Source organism: Pteropus medius, unplaced genomic scaffold (assembly GCF_902729225.1).
Source record: "Pteropus medius unplaced genomic scaffold, Ma_sr-lr_union100, whole genome shotgun sequence".
In the NCBI taxonomy this organism is placed as follows: Eukaryota; Metazoa; Chordata; class Mammalia; order Chiroptera; family Pteropodidae; genus Pteropus; species Pteropus medius.
Window position 1 is genome coordinate 1,035,213 of NW_024351732.1, and position 18,139 is coordinate 1,053,351.

At 57.2% G+C, this 18,139-nt stretch overlaps 1 protein-coding gene across 2 annotated transcripts; it reads right to left on the reverse strand.

The window, feature by feature from the left end:
• Positions 1-292: 292 nt before the first annotated feature.
• Positions 293-17,715, reverse strand: COL1A1 (collagen type I alpha 1 chain). 2 transcript variants are annotated; one of them, XM_039846299.1, is made up of 51 exons: positions 17,471-17,715; positions 15,786-15,980; positions 15,623-15,657; positions 15,483-15,518; positions 15,295-15,396; positions 14,397-14,465; positions 14,102-14,146; positions 13,887-13,940; positions 13,662-13,715; positions 13,083-13,136; positions 12,916-12,969; positions 12,529-12,582; positions 12,397-12,441; positions 12,230-12,283; positions 12,069-12,113; positions 11,840-11,893; positions 11,495-11,593; positions 11,364-11,408; positions 11,167-11,265; positions 10,980-11,033; positions 10,708-10,815; positions 10,576-10,629; positions 10,195-10,293; positions 9,969-10,022; positions 9,784-9,882; positions 9,172-9,225; positions 8,960-9,013; positions 8,791-8,844; positions 8,631-8,684; positions 8,122-8,166; positions 7,928-8,026; positions 7,547-7,654; positions 7,025-7,132; positions 6,802-6,855; positions 6,514-6,567; positions 6,170-6,277; positions 6,028-6,081; positions 5,856-5,909; positions 5,551-5,712; positions 5,358-5,465; positions 5,084-5,191; positions 4,926-4,979; positions 4,713-4,820; positions 4,250-4,303; positions 4,037-4,144; positions 3,644-3,697; positions 3,184-3,291; positions 2,809-3,091; positions 2,451-2,641; positions 1,928-2,170; positions 293-1,811 (listed from the first exon to the last, which is right to left on the reverse strand). In XM_039846299.1, exons 1-51 carry the CDS (start codon positions 17,559-17,561, stop codon positions 1,665-1,667), a joined length of 4,380 nt encoding a protein of 1,459 aa, XP_039702233.1. In that variant the 5' UTR covers positions 17,562-17,715; the 3' UTR covers positions 293-1,664. The 2 variants fall into 2 exon arrangements, with proteins under 2 accessions (XP_039702233.1, XP_039702234.1); XM_039846300.1 differs by lacking the exons at positions 11,495-11,593; positions 11,840-11,893; positions 12,069-12,113 and having other exon boundaries at positions 17,471-17,714.
• Between the last annotated feature and the right edge of the window lie 424 nt (positions 17,716-18,139).

Sequence of the window (18,139 nt, forward strand, 5' to 3'; positions counted from 1 at the left end):
GTGTGTGTGTGTGTGCGCGCTCGCACGCACGCGTGCACACTGCACATGTGTGTTGCCTGTATGCACTGTGAGGGAGAAGAGGGTTTGGAAGATTGCATGAGAGAGGAAAGAAAATCGGTTAAGGCATAGGAAAGGCAAGAGGAAGGGGGAGGGACCATGGAGGGTGCTAGATGGGAAGGAGGAGGACGGAAGGGGCAGGAAAAAAAAGAGCCCACCCCACCAACCCCAAAGCTTCCTCCCCAGGCATCCCATCCCCCAACTCCAAGGATGACAATTAGAAGGCCACTGCAGATAGGTTTGGGTCATTTCCACATGCTTTATTCCAGCAATCAAAATAATTAAAAACATCTCAAATTATTATACACATACAAAATAGGTACAGAGTCTCTTGCTTCCTCCCACCCCAGGGGGAAAATTGCTTTGTGCTTTGGGAAGTTTGTGCTCCGAAACCCACGAGAGAGGACGCAGGACAGACCAAGAGAGAGGCGTGAGGATGGGAGGCAGTTGAGGAGGAAGGGGTTTCAGAGAAGAAAGAGGTCTGGAGAGAGAGGCCTGGGCAGGCCCGAGGCGTGAGGGGGGTGGAGAGAGAGGGTGGAGAGTGAGTGGCACTTTCTGGAGCCTCAGCTCTCTCTCCTCCGTGTTAAATAGCACCTTTAGAAAATTCACATGAGTCCCCATCCACAAGAAAATAAACCAAAGGATTAAAAAGACTTTGAACAAAAAAGGAACATTTGCTGGCCTGGGGGAGAGGGGGGCGTCTCAACTTCTATAGCACCAGTGATCCCCTTGCCACCCCACCCCCCCATCACAGAGATGTAGCACCTTTGATATAAAACGAGAAGCCGCTTCCCACCCTGCCCCTGCCCACAGCTGGTGCCCAGTGACATATGAGGTAGTCTTTCAGCAACACAGTTACACGAGGAACACAGCAGTCTCTCCCGCCCAGCCCTGTTGCACGGGGATCGACACATTTCCACGCTGTCACAGCCCCTCTTGACTTTTCCAAGCCCGGCGTCGAGGGGCCAGTGGTCCCCTGGCATGACCCCCTCAAAAACGAAGGGAGGGTACATTGCCAGGGCCAAGGGACGCCAGATGGTAAGGCTTCTTTGGTAGTTTGAGAACCCCAGGTCCCCCCAGGGTTTGGGGGTGCTGGGTAAGGGGAGTGGGCTGGGAGTGTGGGGGCCATTTGGGTGTTTTAGCATTGCCTTTGGTTGCTGGGCAGACAATGCATGCTATCCTGTGTCTTTTGGGGAGACTTAGATTTGGGGAGCAGTGGAGGGAGGCCCCAAGAAGGCATGGAGAAAGGAGGAGAAAGGGCAGCGTTGGGGTATCATAAGCCCAATGGGCAGAAAAGGACTTACCCCCACATGGGTCTTCAAGCAAGTGGACCAAGCTTCCTTTTTTAAAAAGTTATTTATTTATTCTTTTTTTTGGTTTTTGGTAAGGTTGAATGCGTTTTTGGTTTTTGGTCATGTTCAGTTGGTCAAAGATAAAAACTAAGTTTGAGAGATGAATGCAAAGGAAAAAAAAATTTTCCAAAGTCCATGTGAAATTGTCTCCCATTTTTTGGCTTTTTGGGGGGTTCAGTTTGGGTTGTCTGTCTGTTTCCAGGGTTAGGGGTGAGTGGGTTGGGTGGGAGGGAGCCAGGCTGGGCTGGAGGGAGTTTACAGGAAGCAGACAGGGGCAATGTCGATGCCGAATTCCTGGTCTGGGGCGCCAACGTCCAAGGGGGCCACATCGATGATGGGCAGGCGGGAGGTCTTGGTGGTTTTGTATTCGATCACTGTCTTGCCCCAGGCTCCAGTGTGACTCTGGGGTGAAGGGAAGACATTGGGAGAGGGGCGTCACCAAGCGGGAGTGGTGAGGTGAGAACTATGGCCTGCCTGGAAAACCAAAGCCCAGAGAGGGGACCCTGCCGGGGACTCACCGTGCAGCCATCGTAGGTCACAGTGTAGGTGAATCGGCTGTTGCCCTCGGCCCGGAGCTCGATCTCGTTGGAGCCCTGGAGGAGCAGGGACTTCTTGAGGTTGCCTGTGTGCTGGTCCATGTAGGCCACGCTGTTCTTGCAGTGGTAGGTGATGTTCTGAGAAGCCTCGGTGGACATCAGGCGCAGGAAGGTCAGCTGGATGGCCACATCGGCAGGGTCGGAGCCCTGGCCGCCATACTCGAACTGCAGAGGGTAGGGAGAGCGAAGAGTGAGTGACCGTGCTGGAGTCTCTAGTCCTGGTCTCCCTTCCTGGAGTCCTCAGACAATCTTAGCGAACCCCCACGTCCAGAGATGGCCTCACTTGCCCACGGGAACCCTATGTACCCAGGACACCTGCCTCCCAGCCCGGCTCTGTCCACCACACCTAGAAGAGGTCTAGAGTATCCAAGACCTTCCTTCACGCCCCTTCAGAGCCCTCGCCACCCCATCTCGTGAGAGTGGCCCCAGAGTCCAGCTCACGCACCTGGAATCCTCCGGTCATGCTCTCGCCGTACCAGACGTGTTTCTTCTCTTTGGGGTTCTTGCTGATGTACCAGTTCTTCTGGGCCACAGTGGGCTGAGTGGGGTACACGCAGGTCTCGCCTGTCTCCATGTTGCAGAAGACCTTGATGGCGTCTAGGTTGCAGCCTTGGTTGGGGTCAATCCAGTATTCTCCTGCAATGGGGCAGGGCAAGATGGAGTCAGAGGGTGTCTGGGAGGCGAAGCACGCATGGGTATCATCAGAGCCCCTAGGGCCTCAGCTGTGTTGTGGCGGGAGGAGCAGGACGGGGCAGGGCAGGGGCGGGGGGGAGCGGGGGGGCAGGGGCGGGGCAGGCCCTCACCGCTCTTCCAATCAGAGTGGCACATCTTGAGGTCGCGGCAGGTGCGGGCGGGGTTCTTGCGGCTGCCTTCAGGGCTCCGGATGTTTTCGATCTGCTGGCTCAGGCTCTTGAGGGTGGTGTCTACCTCGAGGTCACGGTCACGGACAACATTGGCATCATCGGCCCGGTAGTAGCGGCCGCCATCGTGAGCCTTCTCTTGAGGTGGCTGGGGCAGGAAGCTGAAGTCGAAACCGCCGCTGGGAGGACCAGGGGGACCAGGAGGGCCAGGAGGGCCAGGGGGACCCTGCGCAGAGAGGGAGGAGTGCGGAGATTACTGGGGTCCGAGCGTTCTCCGGACTGGAATGCCATGGACAGACAGGGTGGGGAACTACGTACAACAGGACCAGCATCACCAGTGCGACCACGAGGACCAGGGGGGCCGATGGGGCCTGGAAGACCGTTCAGTCCATCTTTGCCAGCAGCACCAGCAGAGCCAGGGGGACCCTGCAGGGAGAAGATGGTTAAAAAAAAAAAAAAAAAAAAAAAAAAAAAAAAAAAAAAAAAAAAGACTGTCAGAAAACACAGGACCAGCCCAATTCTGGCAGAGAAGCCTCCCCACCCCCGCCTGGTGCTGGCTCTACAGCTTCATCATCGCTGCTTCCCACAGCCCGGCCAGGGAACCTTTTGTGGAAGAAATAAATGGGAAGCGGAAGCCAAGGGCTGGGTAAAATTGTCCAGAACTCTTCTTCCCTTCCTTTAACACTTGCCCCGGACCCTTCTCCAGAGAGGTAAAGGGCCCTGATGTGAGCCTAAGCTTAGGACCCATGAAGAGGAGGTGGATAGAGGGATGACTTACGCGGGGACCAGCAGGACCAGAAGCTCCAGAGGGACCTTGTTCACCAGGAGAGCCCTGAAGGACAGATGCAAAGGCAATTCAGTCCCATTGTGGGTCAAATTCGGCCAGCAACCTAGCCTCCCCCCTCTTTTTTTCTGGAAATCTATTCCTAGGGTGTCCATAAGCTGAGACCCCTCCCACAATCCTTCTTCATGTACCCCTTGCCCTCTCAGAAGCTCCTTGGAAATGTCCATAAATCTTCAGACCCCATTTCCCACCAGGGAGGAATGAGGATGACTATCCAGAGAGGGAAACTGAGGCAAAGTGGGCTCCATCATCATACAGCAGGGCACAGGAAGATGTAAGAGAAGAATCAATGGCATTGGGGGCTGGGGAAGGGTTGAGTATACTCACAGGGGGGCCAGGGGGACCCTGGAGACCGGAGAAACCACGGTGACCCTTTATGCCTCTGTCGCCCTGTTCGCCTGTCTCACCCTTGTCACCACGGGGACCTTGGGGTCCCTAGAAGAGAAGAGGGAACAGGTTGTCAAGTGGAAGGTCCATTAGCACTGAGTGGGGTGCAGTCCATGCCTGGACAAGGATTCCGAGGACACACAGGGCACTTACAGTGGGGCCACGGGCACCAACGGGGCCGACGGGACCAGCAGGACCAGCAGGACCCTGGGAAAAGCAAAGAGAGCATTAGATCCTGGCCAGGGAGGCCCGAGGCTGAGGGCTGGCACAGCCTGAACTGCAGGATGAGACCACCCCTTGGCCAGACCCCTCTTTCTTCACATCCTTTCCCACTATGTCTATCTCTCCTAAGCCCCAGATGAAACTTCATGTGAGCTGGGCAAATACCTGAGGACAATCCCATTCCTCAGGAGAAGATGGGGTACTTATTGAAACGGGGGCCTCCAGGCTAAACTGTGGCTCAGTGTTTTCAGGGAGGCCAAGAACCTGGATATCTTGCAAGACCTCCTCTCCTTCCCCTTCTCAGTGAAGTCAGATGGACATCTGCCAGCTCCTAGGCAGGCCTGGAAAGTCCCTGGCCTGGCCAGAAGCAGTAAGCAAGCGCCCAGCTACTTACAGTCTCACCACGGTCGCCACTCTTGCCAGCAGGGCCAACGGGGCCAGGGGCACCAGGAGCACCAGGGGCGCCGGGGGCTCCAGCAGGGCCAGTCTCACCACGGTCACCCTGGCAAGGAAGAGGAAGGAAGTGTGGTTAGCCCCAACTGAAAGGGCCAGGCTCAGGCAGGGGAGCAGCAGGTGGGGCTGTGGCCCGGGGGTGCAGCTGTCTTACCTTGGGGCCAGGAGAACCATCTCGTCCAGGGGAGCCTTCAGCACCGGGAGATCCCTGCAGACAGAGGGACAGACGTGTGTCAGCCAGGGGAGGGAGGCGAAGGCGAAGGCCCAAATGGCCATGCCGAGGGCACTGGAATGGGGACGGCGACTGCTTACCTCACGTCCAGACTCGCCAGGGGGTCCAGCCAATCCAGGGGGGCCCATGGGACCAGGGGGGCCACGTTCACCACTTGTTCCAGAAGGACCTTGTTTGCCAGGTTCACCCTGAGGAAGAAGAAAGAGTCAGGCCAGAGATGGGGTAGGGGAAGCCCCAAGAAACCCCCAGACCATCTACCGTGTCGATTCTCATCAGCTCCACCACCCTCATCCTGTGCCCTCCAACTCATGTGACAGTTGTTCTTGGGGTCCCCTAAGGTGAGGGGGCACTCACAGAGGGGCCAGGAAGACCGGGGAAGCCTCTTTCTCCTCGCTGACCGGGCAGGCCGACCACACCACGTTGTCCGGCAATGCCCTGAGGTCCGGGAGTGCCAGGAGCACCCTGTGGGAGGCAGACAGCAGTGAGTTGCCTCACAGTGGCCAGGAACCATGCCCCTGCCTTGGACACTTTCAGAGCTGGAACTCACAGCGGGTCCGTCAGCACCAGGGGATCCTTTCTCGCCAGCGGGGCCGGGAGGACCAGGGGGGCCAGCTTCACCAGGACGTCCAGCGGGGCCAGTCTCACCACGGGGGCCTTTGCCGCCTTCTTTGCCAACAGGACCAGGAGGGCCAGGGGGCCCAGCATTTCCCTGGATGGGGAGAAGAGGGGCTGTCAGATTCCAGTGTATTCAGGAGCTCCACTGAGGCCTCAGTCAGGCCCACTACGCTCTTCACAGCCTGTGTCCCCCACCCGCTCCCCCAGAGCAGTGGAGTCTCCACCACAGATACTTACAGAGGGACCGGGAGGACCAACTCGGCCAGCAGCACCAGGGAAACCAGTAGCACCCTGGCCAAAGAAGACGAAGAAGCAGTCAGGAGAACAGCCCCTCACCTGGCCCATTCGCGCCTCCCTCCGAATGCGGGCTGAGGACAGCCTCAGTACAGACACAGAGTGAGACACTTACAGGGGGACCGGCACTGCCACGAGCACCTTTGGGTCCAGGAGCACCAACGTTACCCTGTAGGAGAGCAAAGAGGCATCAAAGCTGGGCCAGTCCTGGGTCCAGGCTTGTTGGCAGCTTGGGGAGCAGAGAGGGAGATACTCACAATGGGGCCGGGAGGTCCAGCGGGGCCAGCAGGGCCAGCGGGACCAGCATCGCCTTTAGCACCAGCATCACCGGGTTCACCTTTAGCACCAGGTTGGCCATCAGCACCCTGAGGAAGGAGGGAGTATGGTGAGCAGAGGAGGGAGACATGCCAGCAGAGGGAGTCGGGTGGTTCCACGGGGCTGAGCTAGGCCAGTAACTCTAGGCAGGAAGATGCTCAAATGGGAGACGTTTCCTTCCCCACCCTCCTTTCCCAACTCAGGCCTATGCCTCTGTCCTCATCCAGTCACCCAAGGTCCCAGATCCTATTTGGTGGTGAAAAATGAAGGGAGTCTTGGTACTTACAGGGGGGCCAGCAAAACCAGCAGGACCGGGGGGACCAGGTTCACCACGGTCTCCCTAGAAGAAAAGGAAGTAAACTGGAGAGGCCCTGACATGGGGGGGTGGGGTGGGGGGTGCTGCTGGGGTGCTGGAGGGACAGGTGAGGAGGAGGAGGGGCCCTAAGGAGCATTCCCCAGGGCCCAGGGGGCAGGAGCAGTGTTGGAGAAAGAACAGAAAGAGGATGGGGTGGGGGGCGGTACGGAGGAAGAGAAGGGCCAAGGATGGGGCCTTAACAGGGTCTTCTGTACTCACAGGGGCACCACGAGCTCCAGTGGGACCAGCAGGACCGCTGGGACCGGATTCTCCCTGAGAGAGACAGACATGAGGCTCAGGGTCAGGGCCCATCCTGAATACTCCTGGCAGATGACCCCAGAGAGACTCCCCTCCCTTCGGGACCTGCTTTCCTCGGAGAGCCATGCCCAGGCTTGCTGGGAATGCTGTGTTAGGGAAGAAGGTGGGGAGGCGGCCACCTCACCTTGTCACCAGGGGCACCAGCGGGGCCAGGAGGACCAATGGGGCCAGTCAGACCTCGGACACCATCTTTGCCAGGGGCACCATCAGCACCTTTGGGACCAGCATCGCCCTAAAGACATAGGAAAGCTTGAGACTTCCAGCATGGGGCAAGGAGGTGACCTAGCATGTCTTGCTGATGTCTGAGACTCCTTCCCAGCTCTGCTCCGCATCCCCCATGCTGAGGACTTAAGACTTTTCAGGGGAAAAAGTGCCTGCCTGAGGATTCCCAGGAATGCAAGTAAAGAGGGATGATTAAGGGATCCCCCATTTAGGAGGGAGCCCCACCGCTTGTTGCCATGATAATTCATGGGAAGAGAAGGGCCTGGACCACAGGCAGAAGGTCATCAGTAAAGAGGCCAGAGGAAAAAAAGTGAGGATTAAGGAAAAGAAAAAGATCACAGAGACGGGGTAGAGAGGCCGAGGAATCCAAAGTAGACAGAGAATGGGAACCACACCAGGCTCAGGGGACGACGGTTGAACTTACTCTGTCACCCTTAGGGCCTGGAAGGCCAGCTGCACCTCGTTCACCAGGCATTCCCTGAAGGCCAGGGGCACCTTGGCTGCCGGGGGCTCCAGGGGCACCAGCATCACCCTATGTGACAACCAAGAGGACTGGAGTGAGGCCTGGGGTCCCAGGAGTGGGTCACAGCCCTGAGCTTCCTCTTAATATCTCCCAGGCTTGGTTCTGAGGCCAAAGATAGGCACCAGCTGAGAGGAAAGACCCACAGCCCAGGACTTCAGGCTGTACTTGGACCTCACCCCGGCCTTGTCCCCCCACCCCTCCCTGACATCTAGGTGGCTTTGTGCACAGCCAGGTGTCTCCTGCTGCAGGAGGGGCTCGACCTGGTGTCGGTGCTGTCCTCACCTTAGCACCATCATTGCCAGGGGCACCATTGGCCCCGCGGGGACCTGCGGGACCGGGGGGACCTTGTACACCACGCTCGCCAGGGAAACCTCTCTCGCCCTAGGAGGGAAGAAAGGAAAGGGCACGTGATGGCAGCTCCAGAGATAGGGCCAAGCTTTAGGCATCTAGATGGGAAAAGCAGAGGTTCTACTTACTCTTGCTCCAGAGGGGCCGGGGGCACCAAGGTCTCCAGGAACACCCTGAGGGGAAGGGGGAGGGAGCGACAGACCGTGAGCAAAGGGCCCTCTGCACTAGAAAGCACCCCTGCCCTCCTGTTGGAGGCTGGCCTTGGGTGGGGGGTGGTCTGTGATTAGAAACCAGTGCGTTTGCAGCACTGAAACTAGGATCGTCCCTCTACTCTCTACTCCTCAAGATGTGCCAATGACACCGCCCCCAACTTTGAGTTGAGGGAGTCATAGAGTATTCCAGCATCTCTAGAAAGAAGTTCTCCAGACCAGCAGCCATACAGCATCTTCCGGATCATATCATGCCCAGGTACAGCTTCCTGCTTCCCTCTGTGTAGCTCCTCCCTTCATGACGGAAAGTCCATCCTGGTGTCTAACCATGACCCCTCCACGGGATGGGTGTCTGACTAGCTAGAAAGGCTGGCTTCTCTCTCTGTCCTCTCTCTATTTCTGCCTCTCCGATTGCTGCTCCCCCTTACCTGTTCACCGGGTTTGCCTGCTTCGCCAGGAGGACCAGAGGGGCCAGGGAGACCCTGGAGGTGAGAAATAAGAGAGGGAAGAAGAAGGTATTAGAATCCAGAAGAGAACAAAGGGGAACCCACACCCTCCGCCCACCTCCTGCCAGCTGTGAGGCCTCACCTGGAATCCAGGGGAGCCGGCAGGGCCTTGTTCACCCCTCTCACCAGCAGGGCCCTGTCAGGAGATAAAGCCGTGGTCAGGGGAAGGCCCAGGAGAGGAGGGGCAGGGGGCGTCTCCCCTTTCCTGCTCCACTGTGCCCCCACTGCAGGCCTCTGTCAGGGAAACTTACAGCAGGGCCGGGGGGACCCTGAGCTCCAGCTTCTCCGTCTTTGCCAGCGGCACCCTGTGGGAAGAGAGTGAAAAATAACTCAGAGAGGTGAGGCAGGTGGAGGAAGAGGGGGCAGGTGGGCAGGGCCCGGGCTGGGGGCTCCTGGTGCCCGGATGACGGGCTTCAGCCTCCTGCACCCCTCCTGCAGGGAGGAGGACAAGTAAGAGACTTACCACAGCGCCGGGGGGTCCGGGAACACCTCGCTCTCCAGCTTTGCCAGGCTCTCCCTGGGGGGAAAGAGTCAAGGTTAAGGGGGCCGAAGTAGGAAATCGCGCCACTAGGTCCCTTCTGTTTACTTCGAGTGGAATTTTTAAAGGTGCCTTGGGCCCTGGGGAAACGTCTTTGCTGGCTTCTACCGCTGGTCCCTTAGCCTCTCCCCACAGACGTGCCCCTTCAGCTCCTCTTTCCACCCTCTTCCCTTCCTCCTTTCTGTCATATGTGTGCGGTGACCTGAGCTGCAAGGACTTTCATTTCCTCTGATACCTCCTTTTGAACCTTAAAGAACTCCCAAGATTTGTGGGTGACTATCATATATAAGGCCCACCTTATCCCCATGTGTGTTTGTGGGGTGCACCAACAATACTTATTTCCAGGGATAGAGAGGTGGTAGCGGTGCCAGGAGGGGTCTCTCATTTTGTGAATAGGGAGACTGAGGTCCAGAGAGGGGCAGTGAGTGGCCTGAGGCCACACAACAGGTCAGTGGCAGAGCTGGGCTCAGAAGCCAGGGCTTTCGCCTTCCAGAGTGTCTGTCCCTGGCTCTGTGACACTCCTCCCTGAATACTCACAGCAGCACCTTTAGGCCCAGGGAATCCCATCACACCAGCCTGACCACGGGCACCAGGGGGGCCTGGAGGTCCAGGGCGACCATCTTGACCAGCGGGACCCTGAGGGTGAAAGGCACAAAATCAGAGGTGAGAACAGACGGTGGGCGGTCAGAAGAGGGGGCGCAGGCCGGGGGCGCGATACTTACAGCGGGGCCAGTTTTGCCATCAGGGCCGGGACTGCCAGGGCTTCCAGTCAGACCCTAAGGGGGAGTCGAGAGGTGTGGCCAGGGTCGGGGAGAAAGGGGATGGAGGAGGAAAAAGAGTGGAAGCTGGGGTGAGGGACACTCCAGAAGGCAGATCTCCAGAGCACCTCATCCCTCCAGACCCAACATCGAACGGGCAGGGTCCTAGGCCAAGGGCTGGGGGTCTCACCTTGGCACCAGGCAGACCAGCTTCACCGGGGCGACCAGCTTCACCAGGAGAGCCTTTGGGGCCAGCAGGGCCAGGAGAACCACGTTCACCAGCGGGACCCTGGTTGGAGGGGAGGTCACAGGAACAGTTAGGGTCTCAAGTCTGGGCCTCTTTACCAGGGGCCAGAATCTTCTTCCTCCCAGGGAGGTGGGGGACTTTGAGGGGCATTATTGGAGGTGGGAAGGTCAAGGGGAGGCCAAGTGTGAAGAGGGAAGTCTGCAGCCACAGCATGGAATCTAATGACTGAGATAGGATGGGTATGAGGGGGCTGATGACAACTGTAAGAAGGAAGTAATAGGCAAGAAGCAGCAAGGTCAGCCTCTAGCCGTGATGAGTAGTTACCTTGGGACCAGCTACACCATCTGCACCAGGAAAACCACGGCTACCAGGTCCACCCTGCAGGAGGAGAGGAGGTCAGTGAGCTCAGACGTGGGACACCGGACTGGCACTGGGGGCGGAGAAGAGGACACTTACACGCTCGCCAGGGGGTCCAGGCAGGCCGGAAGGTCCGGGTTCACCCCGGGCTCCTCGCTTTCCTTCTTCTCCAGCAGGGCCAGGGGGTCCTTGAATACCAGTGGGGCCCTGGAGAGAGCAGAGAAGAGGGGACAGCCTGTAGAGAGGGCCCGTCCTGATGCCAGCTCCGGAGCCGGCGGGAGCCTAGCCTCCAGCACCAGGCGCTCCCGGCCCTCCCCGAATCTCCCTCGAGGCGTTTCCAGGCAGGTGGGCTGAGCCGCAGGGGGACTTACGGGCTCTCCCTTGGCGCCAGCGTCTCCTTTGTTGCCAGGAGCACCAGGTTCACCCTGTGTGGGGGGAGAAGCAGAGGTTGAGCAGAGTGTTGGGGCAGTTCAGTTGGCCTTGATCTTCATGCTTCCTAGGGGACGGCTGCAGTGGAGCCAGTGCAGAGTTGGGCATGAATGAGAGAGTGGTACTTACGCTGTTACCCTTGGGACCAGGGGGGCCGCCGGGGCCCTGGGGTCCAGAGGGGCCTCTGGCACCAGGAAAACCGGGAGCACCAGCAATACCAGGAGCGCCCTGTAGGGGGCAGAGCAGGTTGAGCTTCAGGAGTGGAGGGCACAGGGCAGGTGGGAGGTGGGCATCAGGGACAGCTCTGAAATCCATAGGATACTTACGTTAGCACCTTTAGCACCAGGCTGTCCATCAGCACCAGGGTTTCCCTGTGGCACAGAAAGAAGCAAGTGAGTGACAGGCAAGGGTTCTGAGCTGGGGAGGGGTACAGGGCCACTGAGGAGGCAATACTCACAGCAGGGCCAGCAGCACCAGCAGGGCCAGGAGGGCCTGGCTCACCACGCACGCCCTGGGGACCTTCAGAGCCCCGGGATCCTTGGGGACCAGCTTCGCCCTGGATGAGAAGAAAGGACTTGTCAGGAGCCACCCTAGGAGCCCAACCTCACCTTTGGATGGTGTGTGGTGAAGGGCGGGGACAGGAGACCAAGAATCAGGACTCTGAGATCAGAGAAAGGGACCCCAGGACAAAGATGCTGGGGAATGGGCTTCTCTCTTGCCCACTCTGGGTCCCTCTGGTTTGGGGAGCAAGAAGATCCCTCGGCCTATGGGAGCTATGCTCAGAAGAGGACAGGGGTCTCACCTTAGCACCGACAGCACCGGGGAATCCAGGAGGACCGGCGGGACCAGTGGGACCCTGTGCGTGAAAGGGAGATGTTAGCGAGAAGGAAGGTGGCAGCTGCAAGTCACGCTTGGGACAGAAGAGGTCTCGGAGTTCAGACCAACACAGCCTACCCCCAGTGTCATCCCCAAGAGATGACACTGAGACCCCCACCCACTCCCAGGCACTGAGGTCTAGGGGTCATACTTACGGGAGGTCCAGCAGCACCAGTAGCACCATCATTTCCACGAGCACCCTGCAGGACAGAGGGGAAGCCCCGATTATGTCCACTGAGCACTGGTTGGTCCTTGTAACTCCTGAGGGAAACCCTTTCAGATCCCAGGGATCCCCCAAGGGGCCAGGAGTACTCACAGCAGGGCCAGGGGCTCCAGGGCGACCTCTCTCACCAGGCAGACCACGGGGGCCCTGACAGCAAAACCAAGAGAAGACAGGTGAGCTGGGAGATACACCCCCTTCCCTCAAGCCCCCATCTTGTCCCTACACCCTGCTCCCTCTCTTCCTTCTAGAAGTGGACTTACCATCTGACCAGGAGCTCCATTTTCACCAGGGCTACCAGGCTCACCCTATAGAGCAGAGATCAGAATTAGAAATTCGTTCATGGTGGGACTGGATGGGAGGTGGAGGACCACGATATTCAGACAGCCTCTTACCTTGGGACCGGCAGGACCAGAATCTCCCTTGGCACCATCCAAACCACTGAAACCCTAAGATAGGAAGGGGGGCCAAGGTGAGACCCTGTGGAGGGGGTGGACCACCTTGACACCCACCCAGACCTGAGAAGATGCTTCAGGAGTTCACCACAGCCATTCCGCTGTCTCTGAGCTACACTAAACCTCAGCTGGCCCAAGGTCTCACCAAATCTCTTTATTAGTATTTCCTTCCCAATGGAGAGAAGTTTTTTTTGATATCTACTCTCTATCCTGTGGGACTTCTGCAGCTGTCGCCCACCATGACACATGCCAAGATCCTTTGGGGAAGGGGCTGGAATGGTGGGCTGCTGAGACTTTGGGAGCTTAGATGCATTAAAGGGGACTCACTCTGTGTCCCTTCATTCCAGGGAGACCAGCTGTTCCGGGCAATCCTCGAGCACCCTGGAGCAAAAAGAAAAGAAAGACAGGACCATTAGAAGACACCGCTGTGGACACAGCTCCCAGTGAAGCCCAAATACAGCAAAGCCGGAGGCCAGACATGCTATCCTGCTCACCTGAGGTCCAGGAGGCCCACGCTCACCAGGGCGACCAGGCTTTCCAGCTTCACCCTGAGGGATGGAGGAAAGGCCTTAGTGCCTGTGACACTGGGCTGGAAAAGTGTGGAAGGTCTGAATCTTCTTGGGATTGTTGGGGGTCAGATGTAGGGGCCCAGAATTTTATCTTTAAATTTAAAGCACAGTTTAAATCTACCATGAAACTCTTTATTTGGTGAACTTTAATTCCCTCCAAAGGAATTCCTATTTATTTCTGTCACCAGCATTTCAGTCTCACCATATGGAGAGCAAATCTGAGGTGCTGACAGCAGTTAAGATTAAGGAAGTCATTCACCCTGAGGGATGGGGATGGTGGCTGGGGTGAGGGGAAGAGCCGTCACTCCTGATGGGGAGATAGGGAAACATCCCTTGAAGGGTAGACATCATTGTTCAAGGGAAGTCCTGTGCATCAGGGAGAACTTGACCTCCTTTCCTGGGTACCACCACTGAAGATGGTGGGCCATTGGGGTGGAGATTATAGGGACTCAGCTCATAGAGGCAGTGGGGGTCAGATGATATCTTCTCATGGGGGCTACTTACATCATCTCCGTTCTTGCCAGGGGGGCCAGGGGGACCACGGGGACCCATGGGACCCTAGAAGAGATAGGAGAAGAGAAGATTAGAATCACCAAGATAATGGCAACAAGAAAGGGAAGGCTGGGATTGGAAGAAGGAGGAAAGGAAGACTCCAGATGGGGGTGGAGCATCCATATATTTGTAGAAAGAGTGTGTATTTGTATAGAGTACAAGTTAGGGGACACTTACTGAGGCTCCAGGCTCGCCAGGCTCACCAGGGGGACCTTGGAAACCTTGGGGACCCTGAAGGACAAGGAGAGAGGGCGGGGTTAGAAGGGCAGGTCTCTGCCAACCTTTCCTCATCTCACCATGAGATCTTGGAGCACGTTCCCTGCCCTCATCCCAACACTCCCCCCAAAAGACCAAAGCCCAAGGTGGCGTATGAAGACATCCTGGATACTCACAGGTGCACCAGGGGGGCCAGGGAGACCACGAGGACCAGAAGGACCCTACAAAAGAAAAGAAACGGTGGCCACAGTGATACCTCTGTGGGAAAGTGCAGCCTGGGTCTAGTCTTGCTTTCTCCCATTGGTTCCTGTTGAAACCACCCAGTTGTCTTGCATCCTTGAAAGACTCTGAGTCCCAAAGGTTATCGTGATCTCTTAAGTTATCTCTGCCACCTCCGTTTACCATCACTGGCCCATCTTGTCTGGATCCCCATCAGCTCTTCTGTCATCTCTGCTCCCCCTGGTGGCTTACCATGGGGCCAGGCACGGAAACTCCAGCTGATTTCTCATCATAGCCATAAGACATTTGGGGAGCAAAGTTCTAGAAAAAACAAGAGAGAATGTATGAGAAAGTGGGGTCGGGGAGTGAGCTGAAATGCAGAACACATCATCCAATAATGGGACAAACTGACATCACGCGCCTCCTGATGGGATGCACTAAGCTGGACAACAACATCACATGTCAGATAGTCCTGCCAAAATGCATCACTCGAATCTAATCATGAAGACACATCCAACAAACCCAAACTGAGGAACGGTCTACAAAACAACTGGCTTCTTCAAAAAATGTCGGTGTCATGAAAGGCAAAAAAAAGTCTGAGGAAATGTTCCAGTTGAAAGCAAACTAGAGAGACATGACAATTAAGTCCATGACCCTGGATTGGATTTGGATTCCAGATAAGGAAAAAAAAAAAAATGCTATCAAGGACATTATTGGGACATTGGTGAAATTTGAATATGGACTGCATATTAGATACGATATTGTATTAATGTTAAATTTCCCAAATGTAATCATTGTGCAATGATATGTAAGGGAATGTGCTTGTTTTCTGGAAATACACACTGAAGTATTTAGGAGCAAAGGGACAAAGTATCAGCAACTTACTCTCAAATAACTGATGCAGAGAGAAAAATAACGATAATTATCTGTATACAGAGACAGAGACTGATAAAGCAAATGTGACAAATTGAAGGGGATATGAGAATACTTTGCACTGTTCTCGCAACTTTTTGTATGATTGCAATTATTTCAAAATACAAAATATACCATCTGCCAAAAACAAAAAACAAAAAAACAAAGAAAGCAACAGGGGTTTGGGGAGGAGAGGAGCACACAAGGCCTTCCGCGAGTGTCTGCACTCTATACTTACTCCTCCGAGGCCAGGGGGTCCGGGAGGTCCAGGAGGTCCGGGGGGTCCGGGAAGTCCAGGCTGGCCAGGGATGCCATCTCGGCCAGGGGGGCCTGAGGGTCCCTGAAGAGGGAGAGGGTGGGCAGGGTGAATGCAGGCCAGGAGCCTCCGCACCTCCAGCCCACAACAGCTGAGAGCCCAATGCTTACCCTTGGGCCTCGGGGGCCGGTGTCTCCTTTGGGTCCCTTTGGGGTTGGGGGAGAAGAAATAAAATAAGCTAAGTTAGAGAAAGGAGGACCATGGGGAGTCACGGGCGGGATGGCAAAAGTCGAGGGCAGAGGATTATTACCTCGACTCCTGCGGTTTCTTGGTCCGTAGGCGACACTAGGGGGAGAAGATACGCGGGTTAGAGGCAGGGTTTGCTCCAGCGTCCCAGGCGGCAGAGGTCTGTCTCCCGGGCACAGGTCGAGAGAGTGGCCCAGCCCTCCCCAGTCCCAGGCCCGAAGCCCTACCCTCGCCGTCGGGGCAGACCGGGCAGCACTCGCCCGGGGGGGCTACGGCGCCGGGGCAGTTCTTAGTGTCCTCGCAGATCACGTCATCGCACAGTACGTTGCCGTTGTCGCAGACACAGATCCGGCAGACTTCGGGTTTCCATACTTCTCGGTCATGGTACCTGAGGCCGTTCTGTACGCAGGTGACTGGTGGGACTGAGGCAAGAGAGGAAGAGCGAGGCTGTCTGCGGCGCCCGAGCCTCCCACCTCAGGGCTCCGGGGACCCCAACCCTACCGCCCGTCCCCTCAGTCTTAGAGACACATTTAGATTTTCCATTTCCCGCCTCTTCCCCTCACCCCCTCTTTCCCCCATATCCTTAAAAGTTCATCTGCTCCTCATCAGCGCCAGTGACAGCGCTGAGGCTCCTGGCCAGGGCGGCTATAACTCTTTCCAGTTCTCAGGAATTTAAACAAAGCTTTAGGCGGGGGTTGCTTCCAACTCCAACCTCAGCCCATTGGTGCTGAGGCCAAGTGAAATAAAAAGCCCAGAGGGGGGAGGGGGGAGGGAGAAAGAACAGGAGGGGCTCCAGCAAGAGGGCAGGCTTGTGGGGAGTGGTCTGGGTGGTGACAGGAGGAGGCGCTGGGAGGAGAGATGGGAGGTCCAGCCCCCATTCCGCCCCATTCCCTGGGCAGGTGGGATGGCGTGGGCGGGGCTTGGAGGATGGGGAAGGGCCGATTGGCGTGGGGTCCTGCCCAGAAATTTGACATGTACCTCCAGAGTTGGAGACGCCCTGACCTCCAGCGCCCAGACATCTCAAAAGCCCTCTCTCAGGAACAACCCCTGTTTCCCAAAGTCAGCCAGTGCCTCTGGGTCACTCCTTAACCAAAGAACCCAGAAGTCCACAAATAGTAATGAAGTTAGCTGTTAACCAGGCCCACCGCGCGAGCGTTACCCAGACAGCCACTAGATGGCGGGCAACACTAAAGGGTTTGCCTAGACTGGCCACTTCCTTTAGAGATAGAGGCTATTCCATCCCCAGGTTTATTTTCCAGGTCTATTTTCCAGGTCTAGAGGTGGGGATCGCACTCGGCAATAACTCAAGTCTTCCCGCTCCAGCTCCAGCGCGGGGAAGCACTGGACAGAGAGGTGCGGTGCTCCGTATTGATCAGCAGAGGGCGCAAGGACCCCGCCCTGCGCAGGCCGCGCCAAAGTTTCTCAAGCTCCAACCCGCCCACTCTCCGTGCCCCCTCCCCCCTCAGCCCAGCACTCCCGCGGCCGCAGCAACACTGTCTAGCCTGCAGAGAGGGCAAACAATTTTTCCTTATGAATCATCCCACAGCCTTCCTGATAGCTTTTACATCTTGGGCTCCAAATTCTCAGCTTGGCGCCCCCATCCCATCTTCGACGTACTTTCCCCTACTCCGAGCTCAGACACCCTTTTCTCCGGTTGTACTACTACACCGTGCGCGCTCAGGACTCCGTCCTGTGCTAACCACGCCGCGCTCCATCCTCCCCTCCTGCTCCTGAGTGCGCTCATCTCCACCCTCCACCTAGGGTGGGCTCCCTTCTCTCCCAGGGCGCCGAGGAAGCGCCCTCCCTCCCATCCCCGAGGCTCTGGAGCATCCCGAGTCTCCGTTTAAGTCGCGGACTCCCGAGACCCGGCGACACCAAGTAGCCTTGGACTCCCCCAAAGTTTGGGACTTACTGTCTTCTTCTTGGCCCTCCTCTTGGCCGTGCGTCAGGAGGGCGGTGGCCGCTAAGAGGAGCAGGAGCCGGAGGTCCACAAAGCTGAACATGTCTAGACCCTAGACATGTAGACTCTTTGCGGCAGGGGTAGGGGTTAGCGTCCGCTCATGCGTGGCCTCACACTCCGCGTGCCTCCTGCTCCGACCCCGAGGAGAAACTCCCGTCTGCTCCGACCAGTGGCCCGGGCCCTTTTTAAACCATCCCACTGGAGAGCGGGGAGGAACCCGGCCCCTGGGAGAGGGGGAGCCGGCCGCCCGTCCCCCAGCCAATCAGAGCTGCCTGGCCCGGCCCCCAATTTGGGAGTTGGAACCGAGAGGGGGAGGAAGAGGAAAGGGAAGAGAGTCCACCGCACATCTCCCCCCTTCGCTGCTCTGCCTCCCCAGCCCCCAGCCCAGCCTGGGCCAGAGATACTGCCGCTGGAGTACGGCTAGGTCCTCAACGTAGTGTGGGCTAAAGGGTGGGTAGGGGCGCCCTTTCGTCTTTCTTCCTGGGACCCCGGATCTGAAGAAACTGGACTTGGAGAACTGGGTGGGGAGGCTTCCAAAGGTAGAAGGTTTGAGGTGACTGGGAGAGGTTCCTCCCGGAGATGCTTCTTCATTCGCCCTCCCCACAGCCTTGGCAAGAGCCA

Coding starts and splice junctions, on each gene's coding strand:
- COL1A1 (XM_039846299.1), bottom strand. CDS start 17,561: ATGTTCAGCTTTGTGGACCTCCGGCTCCTGCTCCTCTTAGCGGCCACC. Junction 8,845..8,959: donor AGGGTCCCCCCGGCCCTGCT/GTAAGTTTCCCT, acceptor ATCTCCTGACAG/GGCCCTGCTGGTGAGAGGGG. Junction 6,856..7,024: donor CTGGTGCCCCTGGTGACAAG/GTGAGGTGGCCG, acceptor TGTCTCTCTCAG/GGAGAATCCGGTCCCAGCGG.